This window comes from Pomacea canaliculata, linkage group LG4, assembly GCF_003073045.1.
Source record: "Pomacea canaliculata isolate SZHN2017 linkage group LG4, ASM307304v1, whole genome shotgun sequence".
Lineage (NCBI taxonomy): Eukaryota > Metazoa > Mollusca > Gastropoda > Architaenioglossa > Ampullariidae > Pomacea > Pomacea canaliculata.
In genome coordinates, this window is record NC_037593.1 from 4,220,819 (window position 1) to 4,238,594 (window position 17,776).

At 35.6% G+C, this 17,776-nt stretch overlaps 2 protein-coding genes across 2 annotated transcripts; one reads left to right on the plus strand and one right to left on the minus strand.

Moving 5' to 3' along the window:
• Window positions 1-430: 430 nt before the first annotated feature.
• LOC112561248 (ran-specific GTPase-activating protein-like) lies at window positions 431-7,101 on the minus strand. Its single transcript, XM_025233608.1, has 6 exons — window positions 7,006-7,101; window positions 3,974-4,080; window positions 3,549-3,706; window positions 2,986-3,114; window positions 2,640-2,708; window positions 431-2,392 (listed from the first exon to the last, which is right to left on the minus strand). Exons 1-6 carry the CDS (start codon window positions 7,015-7,017, stop codon window positions 2,205-2,207), a joined length of 663 nt encoding a protein of 220 aa, XP_025089393.1. The 5' UTR covers window positions 7,018-7,101; the 3' UTR covers window positions 431-2,204.
• Window position 7,102: 1 nt separating this feature from the next.
• On the plus strand, window positions 7,103-17,408 carry LOC112561247 (tRNA (uracil-5-)-methyltransferase homolog A-like). The gene is made up of 19 exons (XM_025233607.1): window positions 7,103-7,150; window positions 8,943-9,034; window positions 9,278-9,353; window positions 10,075-10,117; window positions 10,544-10,625; window positions 10,896-10,950; window positions 11,365-11,444; window positions 11,734-11,782; window positions 11,883-11,946; window positions 12,381-12,487; window positions 13,194-13,343; window positions 13,771-13,874; window positions 14,170-14,221; window positions 14,506-14,566; window positions 14,853-14,974; window positions 15,495-15,570; window positions 16,027-16,143; window positions 16,359-16,455; window positions 16,748-17,408. Exons 1-19 carry the CDS (start codon window positions 7,109-7,111, stop codon window positions 16,890-16,892), a joined length of 1,614 nt encoding a protein of 537 aa, XP_025089392.1. The 5' UTR covers window positions 7,103-7,108; the 3' UTR covers window positions 16,893-17,408.
• The last annotated feature ends 368 nt before the right edge of the window (window positions 17,409-17,776 follow it).

A 17,776-nucleotide genomic window follows, 5' to 3' on the forward strand; every position in this document is an offset into this window, starting at 1 on the left:
ATCCCCTGGAGAACTGTCTTTGGTATCATGCCTAGAAAAATGACCAAACCAACTTAGTTTTGGCCATTTGCCAGTAGCAAGCAGTCTTGTTCACCCACCTGAGTGGCAACTGTGCTATGAAAAAATCATGTTCTGGTGAGTGATATGGAGCTGTCTCAGTAAGCATTTGGTGTCAAATGCCTGGATCTGTCTCTCCATTGTCATTAGCATGGTCCGCATAAGGAATTCTCTTTTAAACATGTGAGCAAACTATAGTAGTCCAATGAAGTGAAAAAAAAAAAAGCCATGTAGTTATTGTTGGAACTGGTGATGTTCATATTTTTGTCAATACTCAAGTAGTTGATGAAATTGTCTAATTTACTCAAGATTTACCCCTTGCAGATGGATTTCAGATCTTTAACACTTGTTCGTAAAGACCAAGGGCCAGGTGTACTGAACATCAGCTTTAATGTTCATTCAAGTTAGTCATGCAAAAATCAAATGTGTACATCTTTCCCCCCACAAACCTTTGCAACACATTGCATCATATTGCTGGCCAAGTTCCCATTGTGATATATAGAGGCACATGCACCAGAAACTGTCAGACCTAAGATTAACACAATGTAGAAAATGTATCGCTGCAGGGTAACAGGTTGCCAAAAATTTGTTAAGCCAGACGCCTTTCTCATAAAATGAACACCTGGTTTATATACCGCCTCATCACGGTCATGAAGGAGCATGCTCCAAGACAGACAACATATTAAAAATGGAAGGGACAACAGCATTGATGGGTAATAATGGACGAATCAAGACACAAAGAGGAATTATAAAATAAGCTTCACAAAGTGCCGCTACATCTTCAACCCATGCAAGTCCAATGATTATGTCCACAAAAACTAGAAAGCAGACACTTTCATAAGCACTTGCAGAAAAAAATACCCTATATCAAGGAGAAATGTAGGGCTGAAGAAGGGAATGGAATGAGGCAAAAACACCAAGGCCTATCAACTACTGACAATTCAAACCAGGGCAGCAGATGTCAGTCATCAAAAGACAGGGTTATATTTAAAAAACTACAGTACTAAGCTGATGGATACAATATTGCAATGGCCTAAAAAACTTTCAGCTGGAAACAGGTTTGACACTGACAATGTGACATGGCAACAAAAGACCCCAATACCTAGTCCTAAGGAAATACATCAAATTGACCATTTGAAGGGAGGCAAGTGTTCAGAGTCCAGCAGAGTTGCATGATTCTGGCAAGTGGTAACAGCTGTCACCACTCAGAAAATCGGAGATTAACAGTGCCCCAAAGAATGGACACAGTCACTTGTTATAACCTTTCGCAAATAAAGGCAACAAGCAATACCAGAATAAGCCTTAACATCCAGATTATGAAGCCAGTAGGTAACCCTAAACCACCCCACCCCACATGGCCGAGAAGCAGCTAGCAGAGCAAGTGGTATTTCAGAGCAGGCAGGAACAGCAAAAGCACCTGCAGTAGGATCTTTTTAACTTACAGGCTCCAGAAAGGCTTTTGACATAATTAGTGTTTTTAAGAATCAACATCATTGGCACTGGTATGTTTTACAATTTGGCAACCTGTTTAGTATCAGTTTCATTTTGTTGAACGACCAAAAAAAAAAAAAAACACAAAAAAACAAACCTTAAATAAAAAGGTGTTGCTAACTTGAAATCTTAGATTTAATTAAAATGGCACCCTTACTCCTCACGTTCTGTGTCATGTAAATATATTTGCAAGTGATTACAATGCAAAGGAATGAGAGGACAAAACTCAGTACCAAGATCAACGTAGTGTTGTATTTTCAAGACAATACTCATCAAAGCAGTAACACAATACATAACTCTCTTTAGGCTGCCATTTAGCATGCCTTTCCATGCAACAGTTATATCAATTTATGATGAAATTCCTTTCTTTGTCATAAATTAGTGTACACGCGAAGCATGCAGCTAGTCACAGAAACGTGTTTACACGTCAACAAAATAGTTTATCTAAAAAGGTCAACTCGTGTCTTTTATGTGAACAAGATGCACAACTTAAAAAAAAAAATGGGCAGAGAGAAGAGGTGGCTACTGTGTACAATTGTTGGATTACCAGCTTCCAACACACAGGCACCCACCATGTCTACTGCACAAACTCCAAAGCCATTCTTTTTGTCTTTTCACATTTCCTTCAAAATAGGTCCTTTCACATTAAGCGAATTTCAGTCCTTTTCAGAATTTTCTTTGACAACATCTGTGGTTCCATCACCAGCAGCACTAGCACTTTCATTTAATGCATCACTGACAGTAAGGCTACCCAACTTGTTAGACAATTCCTCTGGACCCCGATCTTGCTCAGATTTCCCTTCTTTATTTTCAGACTGTGTATTTTCTGCATTAGACTCATCCTCTGTAGAAAAGAAACAGGTGTTACAAGCCAGGAAAATTATCACAAAAATCCAGCATCATCTTCAACTGTATATAAGAATCTATACAAATTATATTTTCAGTCTCACCCGATTCAACATAAAAAGTATAAATATCCACCAGTTAAGCCCAACTTGACTTCCAGCTGTATTACAAAATGGTTTGAAAACAGCCATCCAAGCACTAACAATGAAAAATAGGATTTAGCAAAAACTGCAAAAAGTTCATACTTTGATTTTTGGACAACTCTTCAATCCTGGTCTGAGCTGCTTCAAATACTGTCTTGAACTGCTGTGCATCTGCATACAAAAATTATTTTATGAAAAACACCACACGGATCTATCAGATCAACAAAGCCCAGGGAAAACTATCAGAAGTGACAAGTATTATAGATTCAGTCCCCCCCATCAAGTATCATCTTGTAGTTTCACTTTTGAAAAGGCTATCTGTAGACCATAACCACCACCCCCCAAAATAACCCATTCACTTTAGTAAAAAATGCTTTACATTAGTACTTCTCTTCATGGTTGGGTTTGTTATTGCTAGCAGATATGCAAAACTTTTAAAACCGCTTACTTTCTGCATTGGCAAAACGGATGGCAAGGAGTTCTTCCTTAGCTTCTTCATCAGCAAAGTCAGCTAAAGTGGACCATACCCAAGCACGGTCGCTTCCACAATTGGGTTTCAGCTGCATTATAGGTGTTACTGGAAAATGTGAATACAACTATTCAAATTCAGCTTACTCTTAGAGGCCTAACCTTCAGCCTTTTGTTTTACTCTGGAAAGGGGAGTGAAGGTACTCATCAGATGTAAGATATTAGAAAAGCATGACCACTAATCTAGCCTGCACCATATGCCTAGACACCCCCATCTCCCAGGATGAACAATTCTTTATAGTAGAAATGTTGCCTTTAACCAACTCTGAGCGCTTCACATGTCTGCAAACTTTGACTTTAGTACTAGAAAACAAAAGGTACATCTACTACTGGTGAAATGGTCAATCGCAGGCATGCAAAATGCTTGGAGTTAAAAATTTTGGCACACTCTTAAAATAAAGTCAACCCACTATTAGAATAAACTTAAGATGTCAACCTAAAGAGTGAGCAGAATAGTAAATCACAATATGAGCTATAACTCACTATGATGGTTTGCACAAATCTTCAATGTCTTGTCCCTCCTCATCAGTATGCGAACGTGACCTGTCACCCTGTGTTCTAAAATTTTTACTTCTCCAGTTCCACGTTCCTTCCATTCGTGTGGATCCGCTTCATTGTCAAAACGAAAAAGTTTGGCTCTTCTGCATAAAACAACAACTTTTTAAACATTTATTAATGATGCATCCACTTTACTACTTTAGAGCAGGAAAAAAATCAAAGAAAATGACATGCACCAATGCCTATCAGTTTGCCTGTTGTTTATATTTCACCATTACATATTATATACAGAAAACTCAGTCCCAAGATAACTTTTTTTTTTTTACAATCTTGGCATATCACACTAGTATATTTATGAACAGACCATCTCTTTAACCTTTGATTTCTAAACAAGTAATAAAGTTACTTACAGTTTTAACAAGACTTCTTCGTTTTCTTCCAAAGTTTTGATCTCAACCGGATTTAGCTTCACGATAGGCTCAAAATGAATTTCTGGTGACTCTGGAACTTCATCCTTCAAAACAAAATATACATAAGAGTTAGTTAAGTTATTTAAAGCAGTGTGTGGACTAAAACTCAACCGTGCATTTGAAGACCTGACCATAGCAAGAAAAAGCTATGATGTTGCCTGGACTTTTCTGTAACTTAAGTGCAGCATAACAAAGGTCTTCACTTCAGAATATAACGACAAACATCAATGATAATCAGTCCGGCCGTCGTCATTTTCATCATAAGCATTCCCATTCGTAGTAGTAGGGACTAGCTATTATTTGTCTAGGCTTCTCGGCCTATTTAAGTTCTCTTTTTGAAGCCACTTTAATACTATCACTGTGTTTCACATATTTTATTAAACATCAAAACTGTAAAATACTTCTGTAAATTTCAGAGTGTTATCCTGAGTTCATAAAGATATTGCAATTCAAAGGTACTCATGACAGTAGCCATAACTTAAGGATATAATTAAAGCTCAATGAAATGTCAAGTTTAACAAACTTTTTTGACTATTAAATGTCCCCAATCACAGCCCATTGAATAGTTTGGTATTTTTTGATAAATTTATGTTGGTACTAAGTGTAAAGTCGCATGATAAGAACAAAGAAACCTTGCAAGCTTAGTTGTAGAATTATGCGTCTTTGTAACTCAAGTGCTGTATAACTATGGTCTCCACTTCAGAATAAAACGACAAACATCAATGACAATCAGTCCGCCCGTCGTCATTTTCATCATCAGCATTACCATTCGTAGTAGAAGTAGGAACTGGCTATTATTTGCCTAGGCTTCTTGGCCTATTTAATATCTCTTTTTGAAGCCACTTTAATATGGTTTGTGTATAAGTTTCACATCATATTTTATTAACCATCAAAACTGTAAAAATAGTTCTGTAAATTTGGAAAAGTTATCTACAGTGTTCATAAAGCTATAAAAATTTGATGCCACTCACGAAAGTAGCCAGACATACAGACAACATAGCTCAAAGAAATGTCAAGTTTAGCAAACTGATCTTTGAGTAAAATGTCTGATCATAGTCTATGAAGTGTGAAAAAGCTTTTTGATAAGTTTAGTACATAGTTTAGAGGCACATGACAAGAACAAAGAAACCTCGCATGCTTAGTTTTAGAATTGTGTGTCTTTGTAACTCAAGTGCTGTATAACAATGGTCTCCACCTCAGAATAAAATGACAAACATCAATGACAATCAGTCCGCCGTCGTCATTTTCATCATCAGCATCACCATTCGTAGTAATAGGGATGGGCTATTATTTGCCTAGGCTTTTTTGGTCTATTTAATGTATCTTCTTGAATGTTGCAAAGTGTTTGAGTTTCACATCATATATTTTAACAGGGAAGGGTCATTTTGCCCCACAGCTCTTGTCAAATCGTCCAGAGTAAACCTGTCATCCAGAACAGTCTTTTGAGCGTGGGGTGTTTTACAATACAGCATGACCAGAAAATAAGAATGTGGACTGATTATAGCACACTTTTTAAAGTGGATTTTACAATTGATGACAATTCACTACTGTTGTATGATGTACTTCAAGCTCAACGTGAATTTGAACAGTGACACCTCTGTATATAAACAGTAGGCTTAAAAAAAAATTCAAAATACAAGTTCACAATAAAATTACCGCACAAAATCTTTAACAGATCAATCTCCCCATGCCAATACGCCATTTTTGTCTAGCATGGCTATTTTAAATAGGCAGTTGAGCTTGCATATTTATATATAACATACTGATTGAACGTATGGTTTTTTTTGGTAATATTTGATGTTAATAGCTACTTGTGATTGATTTATCTGTTGGTCCTTGGATAATATGGTAATAGCTGGGACAATCTGACTCTCGTGGTGGGGCGATATGACTGGTGACCTTATCAATCATCAAAACTGTAAAATAGTTCTGTAAATTTCAGAATGTTACCTAGAGAGTCATAAAAGCTACTCATGAAAGTAGCCAGGCAAACAGACGATATACTCAATGAAGTGTCAAGTTTAGCAAACTGATCTTTGAGTAAAATGTCTGATCATAGCTATGAAGCGTAATAAAGCTTTTTAATAAATGTATGGCAGTACTAAAGTGTAAAGTCACATGACAAGAACAAAGAAACCTCGCATGCTTAGTTGTAGAATTGTGTGTCTTTGTAACTCAAGTGCTGCATAACAAAATGATCTCCGCTTCAGAATAAAAACGACAAACATCAATGACAATCAGTCCGCCCGTCGTCATTTTCATCATCACTTCACCATTTCGTAGTAATAGGGATAGACTATTATTTGCCTAGACTTCTCGGCCTATTTAATATCTCTTTTTGAAGCCACTTAAATACTGTCAGTGTATGTAGAGTTTCACACGATATTTTATTAACTATCAAAAACTGTGAAAATAGTTCTGTAAATTTGGAAAAGTTATCTACAGTGTTCAAAAAGCTATAAAAATGTGATGCTACTTCCCGAAAGTAGCTAGACATAACAGACAATATAGCTCAAAGAAATGTCAAGTTTAGCAAACTGATCTTTGAGTAAAATGTCTGATCATAGTCAGCAATGAAGTGTGAAAAATCTTTAGATAAATGTACGTTAGTACTAAGTGCAGAGTCGCATGACAAGAACAAAGACACTTCGCATGCGTTGTCTAGATTTGTATTCTGGTTTTCAGCATAGAAAATGTCCTAATATATTATCGGCACAACCACTTAAAAAAACAGTTAAATATCTTCGATCTGACAAACATCTTAAGTCATTTTATGGCAAAGAACAGCATCCCCATCAGAAAACAAAAACCGTCACGGGCCACGCCGCGGCGTCTGCTCTGACGTTTTTACGGAGCGTTTTTACGTACCATGATATTAAAAGAAATAACGTTAACAGTAACAGTTTAACGAAAATCTGACCCTTGTGTATTAAATGAGAATCGCATTAATTATTATTTGTACATAAATACCTTTCTTCAGCCATAATAATGCTTGATGTTTCAACGATGATTTTGTTAAACGAGCATCGTTGCTTTCCCGCTAGTTTCTCTTATTCCGGTTATCATTTACGGACAATGAATTTCCGGTTTTCATTCCAAGAAATATTTTATCAATATGTGAGCATTTATTTTCATTCATTTTCTATATTTAAAGTAAAACTAGAATTTTAAATATATTTCAACATATATTTTTTAATAAAATATTTTCTTCAGATTACAATATGGCTGCGCCCATTTACATTTTATGGGTTTCTGTTCAGAAGTTTTTTGCGTGGCAAATCTACGTCAGTTGTAAAGTGGCAAGTCTGCATCAGTTGTTAATCTTAATAGAAACAATTTACCTAGTTCTTTTCCTTGACAGTGCGATAATCGAAACATGGATATCAAGACACCAGACCAACCTAAAGAAAACAACTGATTGTACTGTAACTGTCGATACGTCAGTGAAAGCAGCTGTAATCTACAACTAGTGAAAGACATTTCTGCCACCCGACGTAGAAGCAGAAACCTTTCCAGAGCAGACTAATCAGTAGCAAAATCCCGAAGCATAACTCTGATGTAAACATCTTTGGGGATACCCACTCTTTCTGAAGAAAATGTGTGCATCTCCATCTCAGATTTAACTGAGCAGACTATAAATAAAAGTAATGAACAAGATTCACTGCCGAAAGACCCAGAGAACCAGTTCAAAGAAAGAGATGGTTTTACATCCGAAAATTTTCAAAATTGAAATAAATAACCTTCCAAAAAGTTTGGATTTTGCCGTGAGTAAAATATGTTTGCATAATCACCTAATAAGTCACATGCAGTTTGTTTGGTTTTTTGGGCATCTTTTATTTTATAGAATAAAATTTCTAAATGAAAGATAATTTTATGGAAATGTGTGGATTATTGTTGTCTTTTTGTGGAGGTAGAGGGAACAGGAACCATAAACCTGGTTTCTGCACTCTTAAATATTTCTAGTTCAAGGCTGAAATATTTCCACACACCCATTAGCAGTGGGTACCTGACTAAGATAAGAAATAGCTGAGTGGTTAGAGTGCTGGTGTCTGAACTGAGAGGTGCGCTGGTTGAATACCCATGCAAGGCAGCAAACTTCCCCAAGTTGACCCATCTATTGAGAATGGGTACTTCATTTGATAGAGGTGAAACAGCTGGCCCCCAAAAATGTGAGGTCTCCAACATCTTGCTCCCCATTGACTTTAAAAAAGCTCAGGGGATGACCTTTACCTTACCTTTTATCTGAAGTAGAACAGAAGCTAAAAGACAGCAGGAGAGGAAATCGTCTTATACCTACTGCACCCATTGGACACAAGGAACCTCTACTTTCAACAGTCAAGCGTCAAGATGGTCTTCTTTGGCCATGTGACCCAGCATAACACCTTGTTGATCAAGGAACCTTAGAGGGTAGTTGACACCGTGGTGGCCAAAGAAAGAAGTGGCTTACGAATGTCAAAGACTGGACTGGTTGTCTTGTACAGGACCTGCCTGCTATCGCCCAAAATAGGCTAGAGTGGCGATCCCTATCAGCTACCACATCTGTCTGTGTGCTCCCCCAAACAACAAGGGACAACTGAGTGATTGACAATTGCTCCATACACAGTTTGAACCATTCAATTTACTCTTCTTTGCCCTACAGCCACTATGCTTTACATTTACCATTTTCCACCTAAAGCAACTTTTGAGAAGACCTGAGACAATTTTTTTAGCACATAAAAATACTTACAATTTATAAACACCTACTGCCAGTTTGACTTTAACATCTTCAAAACTGTAAGAATAGTTTCAAAATTATTTAATTGCTGATAATAGAATGTTTTCTTGTTTTCAAGTTAGGTAGTGGAAGAGTATATACAAATAAAAGTGATAATATATTCTTTTAAAACTGCATGGAATGCTTTTTTTTCAGCAACTGAAGCAACGGTTGACCCATACTCTTGGCCTTCGACCACACAAAATCAAGGCAGTTCCATTTAAGACATTTGCTTATGTGTGTTTCAGGTAAAACACTGCAATATAATGTAGCCACTTGAATTTATATATGAATAGATGTGTCTATATATAGACAGAGTCACTGAAAATATGGAAAATACTTTATTTATTGCATAAAACATCATGTATTCATTTTTGTTATCCCTTTTATGTTAACATTTTTCGCTTCTTAAAGGCTGTTTAATTTTTATTTGTGTGGACCTTAGAAACAAGGAAATATAGTATTTATTATTTTTTTTTAATTTCAAACAGTTGTGAAGAAGATAGAGAGGCAGCACTGAAAGCTGTTAACGGACACGTCTGGAAAGGGAGAGAGCTGACAGCAAAAGCAAGTATTTGGGTGCAATGCCAGTATTTACAAATTCTTTGCAGGAGAAGCAAGTATTTGGGTACAATGTCAGTAATCATAAATTCCTTGCAAGAGAAGCAAGTTTGGCAGTGTGAAAATAATGGATTTAAAATCTTAAAAGACGTAATTAAAAGCACCACCAACAAATTTAAAAGAAAATTTAAGTGTGTATAGTGGTTTATGGCATATGTTAAATTGATTAAGTTTTGTATGTCTGCTCGCAGTAAATAGTAATGAAGAACAATTATTTAAGAACTTGTTATAATTTTGAATAATCTTCTTACATTTAACTTGCTTCCAAGTCTTTAGGTTGTTTTCTTTTCTTTCATGCATTTAGAATATGACAGAATGACTGTGTGGAGATTCAAGATTACATATTTGGACGATTTCTTTAAAATGCATCTTCAATAACCCTAAAGTAGGGTAAAATCTGTAAATATATTTTATGTGCTCACTAAAAGTCATCATAGTTTCCAAGCATTGAAAGGAATTTGTTGTATTTTCAACATAACAAATCTTTTTGGAGGTTCTAGATCCCATGTCGGTGTATCTAGACATTGCAGACTGAAGCAATATCTACCAATGGCATTAATGCACTGAACTAATGTATTTACTGTGTAATACTAATATTGAATGCTTTTGCATGTTTAGGCAGTGACTAAACCAATCAAAGCTTAGAAAAACATTTGCTTCATTTCAGAAAGCTCAAGCAGCAGCTGACCCATTGAAGAGAAAACTTGAGAGTGAGTTATTATTTTCTTTTTTTATATTTTTAAAGTGAGACTCACAACTGTACCTATTCTGCCTTGTTATTTAAGACAGGTGCTTATGCCTATGCACAAGTGTATGCATCAATATGCATCATGCTTCTATATATTCAAGATGGAAAAAAAAGTTGGATGATAAATACAATAAATAATAGTATAAGCTATAAAATAAATTATAGCACTAACAAAATAACTTTATAAACCCTTCAAACTGTGAAATAATTTACCATCAAAATTGCTATCCCTTTGCACCCACGTGCATCTGATTTAATTGCTTGCAAGGATAAATGTAAGCAGCATCATAGGAATATAAAAGGAATTTGTTACTGAATAATATTCCTAAACACAACACATAATATTCTGACTAATTTTTATGATTGCTCATGATGACAACCAACCAAGGTCTAAAAGATGAGACAGCACTTGAAAATAAGAAAAAGAGGACAGATGACAACCATTTTTCAGATTTGCCTTCTGCACTGAGGTAGATTACTACTCAATCAATATTATATTGCAAAATTAACTTAAACCATGAATTTATTTTTTAAAATCTTAGAAAAATGTTAATTTTGTTTGTTACAAAAATGACTGTATTTCATTATATATAGCCTGCTTGTGTATTTATTATGTGTGTGTGTGTAAAAGAAAGCTCATAGTTATAATGTCACAAAGTATTTTATGCATGTCATTTATTTGAAAATCAATTGAGAATTTTCTTCTGTCTTGAAAATGTAACATTTCTTTCAAAATACAGGCTAAAATCAAGTGTCACTCCATTATGGGAAACACCATACTCAAACCAGCTGGAGGTAATGTGATTTAGATTTAATAATGAAATGAAAAGCATGCAGAAAATTCTTTTCAGTGCATTTCACATTTTATTGTTTGCATTATAAATATAATGCCTGCTCCATTTCTTATCAATTTTAATTTTATGTTCAAAAGTTGTCTGTATCTATTTGGGAGGAGGGAGGGGGAGTCTACAGTATTCAGGTCAGAAAGTCTAGTATAAGTAAAACTGAGTACTTTATCCATTTTTGTTTTTTAGATTTTTTTTATTATTGGTTAGAATATTTTGTGCATATTTGAATACATGCATACCACATACAGTGTGAATGTCTTTCTTTTGTTTTGGAGTTTTCCATGACTTTTTATGGTTGTTTATAAGCAGCACTGTAGTAAAAAAGGTAAAGAAAAGTAACTCACGATCAGATCATTTTCAGATGAAAACAGAAACGGCAAAAGAAGTTTTAAAAGCTGTGGCCACTCACCCTGATGTACGTGGGAGTTTTGTACAGGCAAGGTAAGTCTTATATGCCTCATTATTGAATTATCAGCAAGCTACAGAACTCTTACTTTCCTCAGTTTTGTAGATTACTTCTGTTTTTGCCTTTTCTTTTGATAATATATTTTATCATGTACTTTTTTTGCTAGAAATATCTCTCAGTTCATTTTTTACCTCAGTTTATCCCAATGTTCTTTTTTCTTGATATCTGATCAGCTTTATGTGCAGTATTTTGCTGGACACATTACTTATTTTATACATTTCAGAGTGATATATAATGAGACAAATTACTTATTTGATATTGCAGAATGCTGTATAATGGACTGTGCAGCCCTTTGCTTCCTATTGTACCTTCTGTGAGTACAAGTGTTGTATGCTACAATTTGAGATATGAAGTAAATCAGAGTTCTTTTAGTCCAGCTGATCATGCTAAAAGCTGACGTTTTTTTCTTTCAGCCAGTTTTTCAGGAGTATCGCAACAAGTCTGAGTTCTCAATAGGTCGAAGTGAGGATGGAAAAGGTATTATTTTTATGGTCTGTTTCTGTCAGTTGCTATCTGTGTATTCCTTTTAACGAGGCAAAATGTATCCAGAGCTTAAAGCCCAGTTCAGAAGAAAAAAATCAATGTTCAGCAGACTGGATTTGCTGGAAGCCAAATTGTGTGTGCACACAGGCATGCATATTAGAAGGTGATCTTCAACACTGTTATCTCAGTCCTCATACTGAAGAAGTGGAAAATTTCAGTTTCAGTGGGCAAGTACTTAAAGATATGCTACATATTTTTTTAATCCACAAAAATATTCTGAAAGACACTGGAGTTCATAAAAATGAGAGAGCTAGATCTCTGTTCCTTATTGGGCTCCTTGCATTTACAATGTTTTCACATTTGGAAATGTGTAAAATCATGAAAAATTTACCTTTATGCTCTTGTGTGTTTACGTTTGGGATCGACAGAAACCATAGTGGGATTTCGTTTTGGCTTGTACAAAGATGGAACAGACTGTGTTGGAAGCCCAAGTGAGATCCTGATTCTTCCTTCGTCTTCAAAAATGGTGGCCCAGGTAGATATCTTTAACTCTTTGAGAGTGGCCATGCAGTTAATCACTACTTCAGCTATCTTGGCAATGTAAATTGTTTATAATGAGAAATTGAGGACAACAAAAACAAAAAAGCATCATGCATGTGTTACTCAAAACTCCTATGAAAGCAAAAACTAAACAAATGGGTTTAGTATTATAATTATTGTCATTCTTATAATAATTTTTTAAGAAAATAGGCCCACACATACCTATGGACCCACTTGAGAAAGGCAGCAGTAAAGAGCAACCAACATCGTCTTTTATACAAAAAAGCAGCCACACTAATTACAAACAAAAGGAAAAAATCAGCTCTGTAACAAAAGTGACAGAAGTATTCCACACATAGATACTTTCAGCAAACGTCATGCTATGAACAGAAACTTCTGCCTGAGGACCAGACACTGCAGCCTTGACAGCCATTTCAAGAAGACTTATGCTCTGTGCCCAATGGACCAGCTGATCACACACCACAACATTTCTGTAGTCCTATCCACTCTCCCAAGAAGGAAAACCAATCTGATCCCAACCATCCCCTGGGATCTGGGATCATTTGCTGACAGAGTTTGCTGCCCACACAAAACAGAGGATATAGAAAATAATCAGTTAAACATGGTAAAAGAAGAATGTGCCTTATGGATCCACTTGTTACCTCATCTTAACAAGTGTGTGTGTGTGTCTGTGTGTGCAGTGTTTTCAGGAATTCCTTGGTAGCAGCACTTACCCTGTATTTGACCATCGTACACATGAAGGCCACTGGCGTCAGCTGACAGTTCGAACAACAAGAGAAAGAGGGGGTATTATGGGTGTTGCAGAATTTGTTGTGCAAAATACTACTGCAGTAAGTCATTTGTTTAATTAAATAAAATGGGATGGTTGGATCTGTCTTTTGTGTTGATCAAATGCCTTCTCAGAAGCAGGATAAAAAGGAACTGCCAAAATTAAAAGAATTATTTAAGACAAAGTAACTGTGAGAATTAAAATGATGCTTGTCACAAGTATTATGTGTCAAATGTGTTTGATAAATATTAGAAATGTTTTCTGAAAACATATGTTTAAAAATTGTTGTGATTAAAAATGTTATGCTTGATCATTTGTAGTTGTTTTGTTACCATTATGCATTGACGCAGTTCATTTCTCTTTATTAGTTAAATGTATTCTTTTACACTTAATATCATTGGTCAGTACAGAGAGCATGACCTGCTTTGCTTATGATGCTGTGCAATAAAATCATTCTATTATAATTATTATTATTTTAACTTATTCAGGAGGACAGAGAAAAAGTGAAAGAAGACATTAAAAATTACTTTACTGAGGGACCAGGCAAAATGTCCGGTGTTAGCACTTTTTATTTTCGACCATGTTCTATCAAGTGAGTAGCTCCTTTGGTCTTATCACAATCTTCCAATCACAATCTGTTTATGATTGTTTAGATATATATATATGAGATATATATAGATTCTTCCCTTTGAACCATTTTGTGATGAAATTGACAATCAGCATGATTGTTCTCTTGAAATATTTTGTTTAGAACAGCACTTCATGACTATTTTTTTAAGCTTGAAGAGATATTTGATAGTATTTTTTTGTAATATGTGTATGTACATGCATTTGTGTGTATACTTTCTTCCCTGCTTATATGTTTACACACCTGGTGCTTTATTCAGGACCAGCAATAGTACTTCTGAAGAACCTTATGAACTCATCTACGGTGATGGGGTGAGTAGATTTGAGATGCTGAAGAGATATTAATGAAAAGGGCATTGCCACCGAGAGAGTATGTGTTTTAGCGCACGCGCATTTTCGAGAGAGTGCATGCATTTAGCACAACTGCTTGATAATGACTAGATTGATGGTTGAGAAGATAGGGGTGTACAGAGGGATAGATGGTTGGCTTGGGTGCATTACTTATAAAATGGTATACACTCTGTGAGGTCTAAACATGAGACAAAGGTGGTTGTTTAAAATATAATACAGGTATTTCAAAATGTTTTGTTTTTCAGTTCATTTATGAGTCCTTGCTTGAGATGAAATTTAGGATATCACCCAGTTCTTTTTTCCAAGGTACATTTTTTTTTTCCTCTTTCCTAAGATATGCTTGCATGTTGGCATGATTAATATATAAGTAGCACGTTAGTAATATACCTCTGTCAGATATAAAAGTTCATTGTTGAATTGATCACAGCTTCAGAAAACAAAGATGCTGCCAGTTTTTATTAAGGTTTGTACTCATTTTGAAGATTAACTGAGTGTTCCTGTTGAGACCTGCCTACACATCTTATATATTGGGCTTCTGACATAATCTTCATATACTGTGTAGTTAGTTCACCACTACATCTTTTCTTTGTAGTGAACACAGCAGCAGCAGAGGTTATGTACAAATTGATACAGGAGTGGACAGGGGCTACTCAGACCTCAACTGTTCTTGACATTTGCTGTGGAACAGGAACCATAGGATTATCTTTGGCTAAGGTATTAAATACTGAAAGCTTATCCCAATAATATGACAGTTAGCCCCCACAATATGACATGATCATCTTGCTCCATTACATCACATTTATTTTCTCCTTATTTAGATACTTAGCACTTCCTGAGGGACAAGAAAGAAGGGAGAGGAAAAGTGTGAGAATAAATTCAGATTTTTATATGCATGTGAATCAAGTTTGTTTAAAGCCTAAAGAGTGGGAGGGGGAGCTGCTTATTTCATCAAGCTTCATAATTTTTATGGTGTAGTAGTACATTTTGACCAGTTGTTGCAAGGATTTCTCCATGTTTGGACTTATCAACCCTTAAAAAATGTCATTATAATCAGCTTAACATTTCAGTTGCTGTATAGCCCATATGCACATTCAGGGCTGCTCAAAGGATAAATGGGGACAAAAGGTTCACAGTAAAATATTAAGAAAGAAAATAACTAGATGGGTGCACAAACAGATGTTGATTGAAACTTGTTTTGTCATGGCATGACAGTGCTCTCTGGCATCTTTTTCAGAGTGTGGCAAAAGTGATTGGTATTGAAATGTGCAAGGAAGCTGTTGAGGATGCCAAGAGTAATGCTGCGTTGAATGGTGAGATCTTGCAGAACGAAAAAAAAGTTTATAGATAATAACTATACAAGAGTGGGAATCTGAATATATTACATTGCAGAGGATGAACTGATGCAGGGGCCTTGACAAAATGAATAGATGGGTGACTCATGACACTGCATGCAGGTCTGTGGGTACGAGTCATAACACTGTGTGCTAGTCAGTGTGTGGCGATGTGGATAATGGAAGTACTGCAAGTGTAAATAGGTGTATGTTGAGAGATAACTGTGTGGGTCCATGGATACTAAGGCGTAATGTAGTATACCATTTATTATTACATTTTGTGTCTGAAATTTAGAGGAATAAGTGTTTTAGTATGTCCTGGGAATTGTTTATAATTAACTTTTTTTGACAACCTGTTTATATTGGTTGATGATTCCAAGTTTTGTAAATATAGTGTTAATACTGTCCTTTTTTTCCCTTCATAATTTTGGAAAGGAGTGACCAACTGTGAGTACTACTGTGCAAAGGTGCAAGACTGTATTCAAGATATTGTACACAACCTTGATACATCAGATGTTGTTGCCATCTTGGATCCACCCAGAGCTGGAATTCGTAAGTGGCAACATTTTTTTTTTTTTAGTGGAGATAAAGGGATAATTCACTGAAATTCCCCATGGAAAGATTGTTAATCTCCTAAATCGTGTAGGTGATTACTTCATGTTCTAATTCTTTTAGCTCAGCGACCAAGCAGGTGATTTGTCAACTATATCTGTTTGAATAAAGTAAAAAAAAAGTCAATATTGTATGTAATCATGCTGTCATTGCAGATCAGGTTGTAATCAAAGCCTTAAGGATGTGCCAACAACTTAAACGCATTGTATATGCTTCCTGCCATCCAATGATAGCAAAGACAAATTTTATTGAGTAAGTTTTGTTGTTGTTTTGTGTGTGTGCTCGCATGCATGCATATGCCTAGTATATGCTTATTTTATGCTTGGTTGCACATGTTCGCACAGATTTATAATAGTTAAAGAGTAAAACTTAAGAAAACGTAGAAAAACTAATAATAAATTTTACAATGCCTGGTATTTACTGATTATTCATTGGTAACTTTTTGCAGTGACTCAGGAATTCTACTTTTAAAATGTTATATATAAAACTCTTTTAACAAACTCTCTTTGTATTATGCATAATGTCCCTATTTGTGTGTCAACAGCCTTTTACGGCCAGCTTCCAGGAAGACAAAAGGAGTACCATTTAAATTCATAAAAGCTCAGCCTATCGACATGTTTCCATGTACAAAACACATGGAACTTCTCATGCTGCTTGAAAGGGACTCTGATGAGGTTCCTTCAATCTGAATACATGCATAAGCTGATTATAATAATCAAAAGATTTCAAAATTTGTGGTTTGGAAAAAAGGCTTGAGATTGGTTTTCATTTGTTTTAGTCAAAAATTGATGACACTGATAACAGACCAGGGGCTATCCATAAAGAAACTGTGTTATATGCAGAAAAAAAATGTCAGTGACTTTCAGTTGTTTGCCCCCAATCTGCCCCATGTTATTTATGACTATAATTAAATCATCTCTTTCTCATTAACCCTTAATTTTTTACTTTTTACCATGGGTGTTTGCATCGTAAAAATGGAATTAATTCACAAAATGGACATCGTTGGACTTGAGGGCGTGTTTGTAGTAATACCAACACATATTACATCTTCAATGAATGCATACATGGAGCTTATATGTTTGTCTCAAAACTTATTTCTTATGACCTTGCAGAGTCTATTCTAATATTTCTTTTTTTGTGTAATATGCAGTCCAAAAGAACTGATTCACCATAGAACACATGGAAATAAAGCAAGTAGACAATTATTAGTCATTTGTGTGTGTGTGCATGCTGCGAGTGCTACTCTGCTGATGCTGATGGGCCCCTTAACACCACCTTTTTTTTTTTTAATCTAAATAAGCAATCTGATTTTTCACTTGAACACCTCACTCTAAGTGAGGAGACAAATGACGCTGATTCTGAGATCATAGACGATTTAGGATGCCTATAGATACAAGTCTTACACATCCTTCCAATGTTTCTCTTCCCTTCGCTTGAAACATGCATGGTACCAATCTATTGTTCTTTTTGTCTGGTCTCAGGATTTACCGCTGGTTAATTTTTATGGATGATTGTGGCGTTAATGCATGTGCGCGTACCTTTATTATCAGGGTTCTGTTTGCATGTCAAAATG

Excerpts from the sequence above, each read along its gene's own strand:
- LOC112561247 (XM_025233607.1), top strand. The coding sequence starts at position 7,109 with ATGAATTTCCGGTTTTCATTCCAAGAAATATTTTATCAATAT. Across the intron at positions 7,151-8,942 it reads AAGAAATATTTTATCAATAT|CAACTGAAGCAACGGTTGAC; the intron begins GTGAGCATTTAT and ends CTTTTTTTTCAG. Across the intron at positions 12,488-13,193 it reads CTTCAAAAATGGTGGCCCAG|TGTTTTCAGGAATTCCTTGG; the intron begins GTAGATATCTTT and ends CTGTGTGTGCAG.
- LOC112561248 (XM_025233608.1), bottom strand. Across the intron at positions 2,709-2,985 it reads CCGTTTTGCCAATGCAGAAA|ATGCACAGCAGTTCAAGACA; the intron begins GTAAGCGGTTTT and ends TTTTGTATGCAG. Across the intron at positions 2,393-2,639 it reads AGAGTTGTCCAAAAATCAAA|AGGATGAGTCTAATGCAGAA; the intron begins GTATGAACTTTT and ends TCTTTTCTACAG.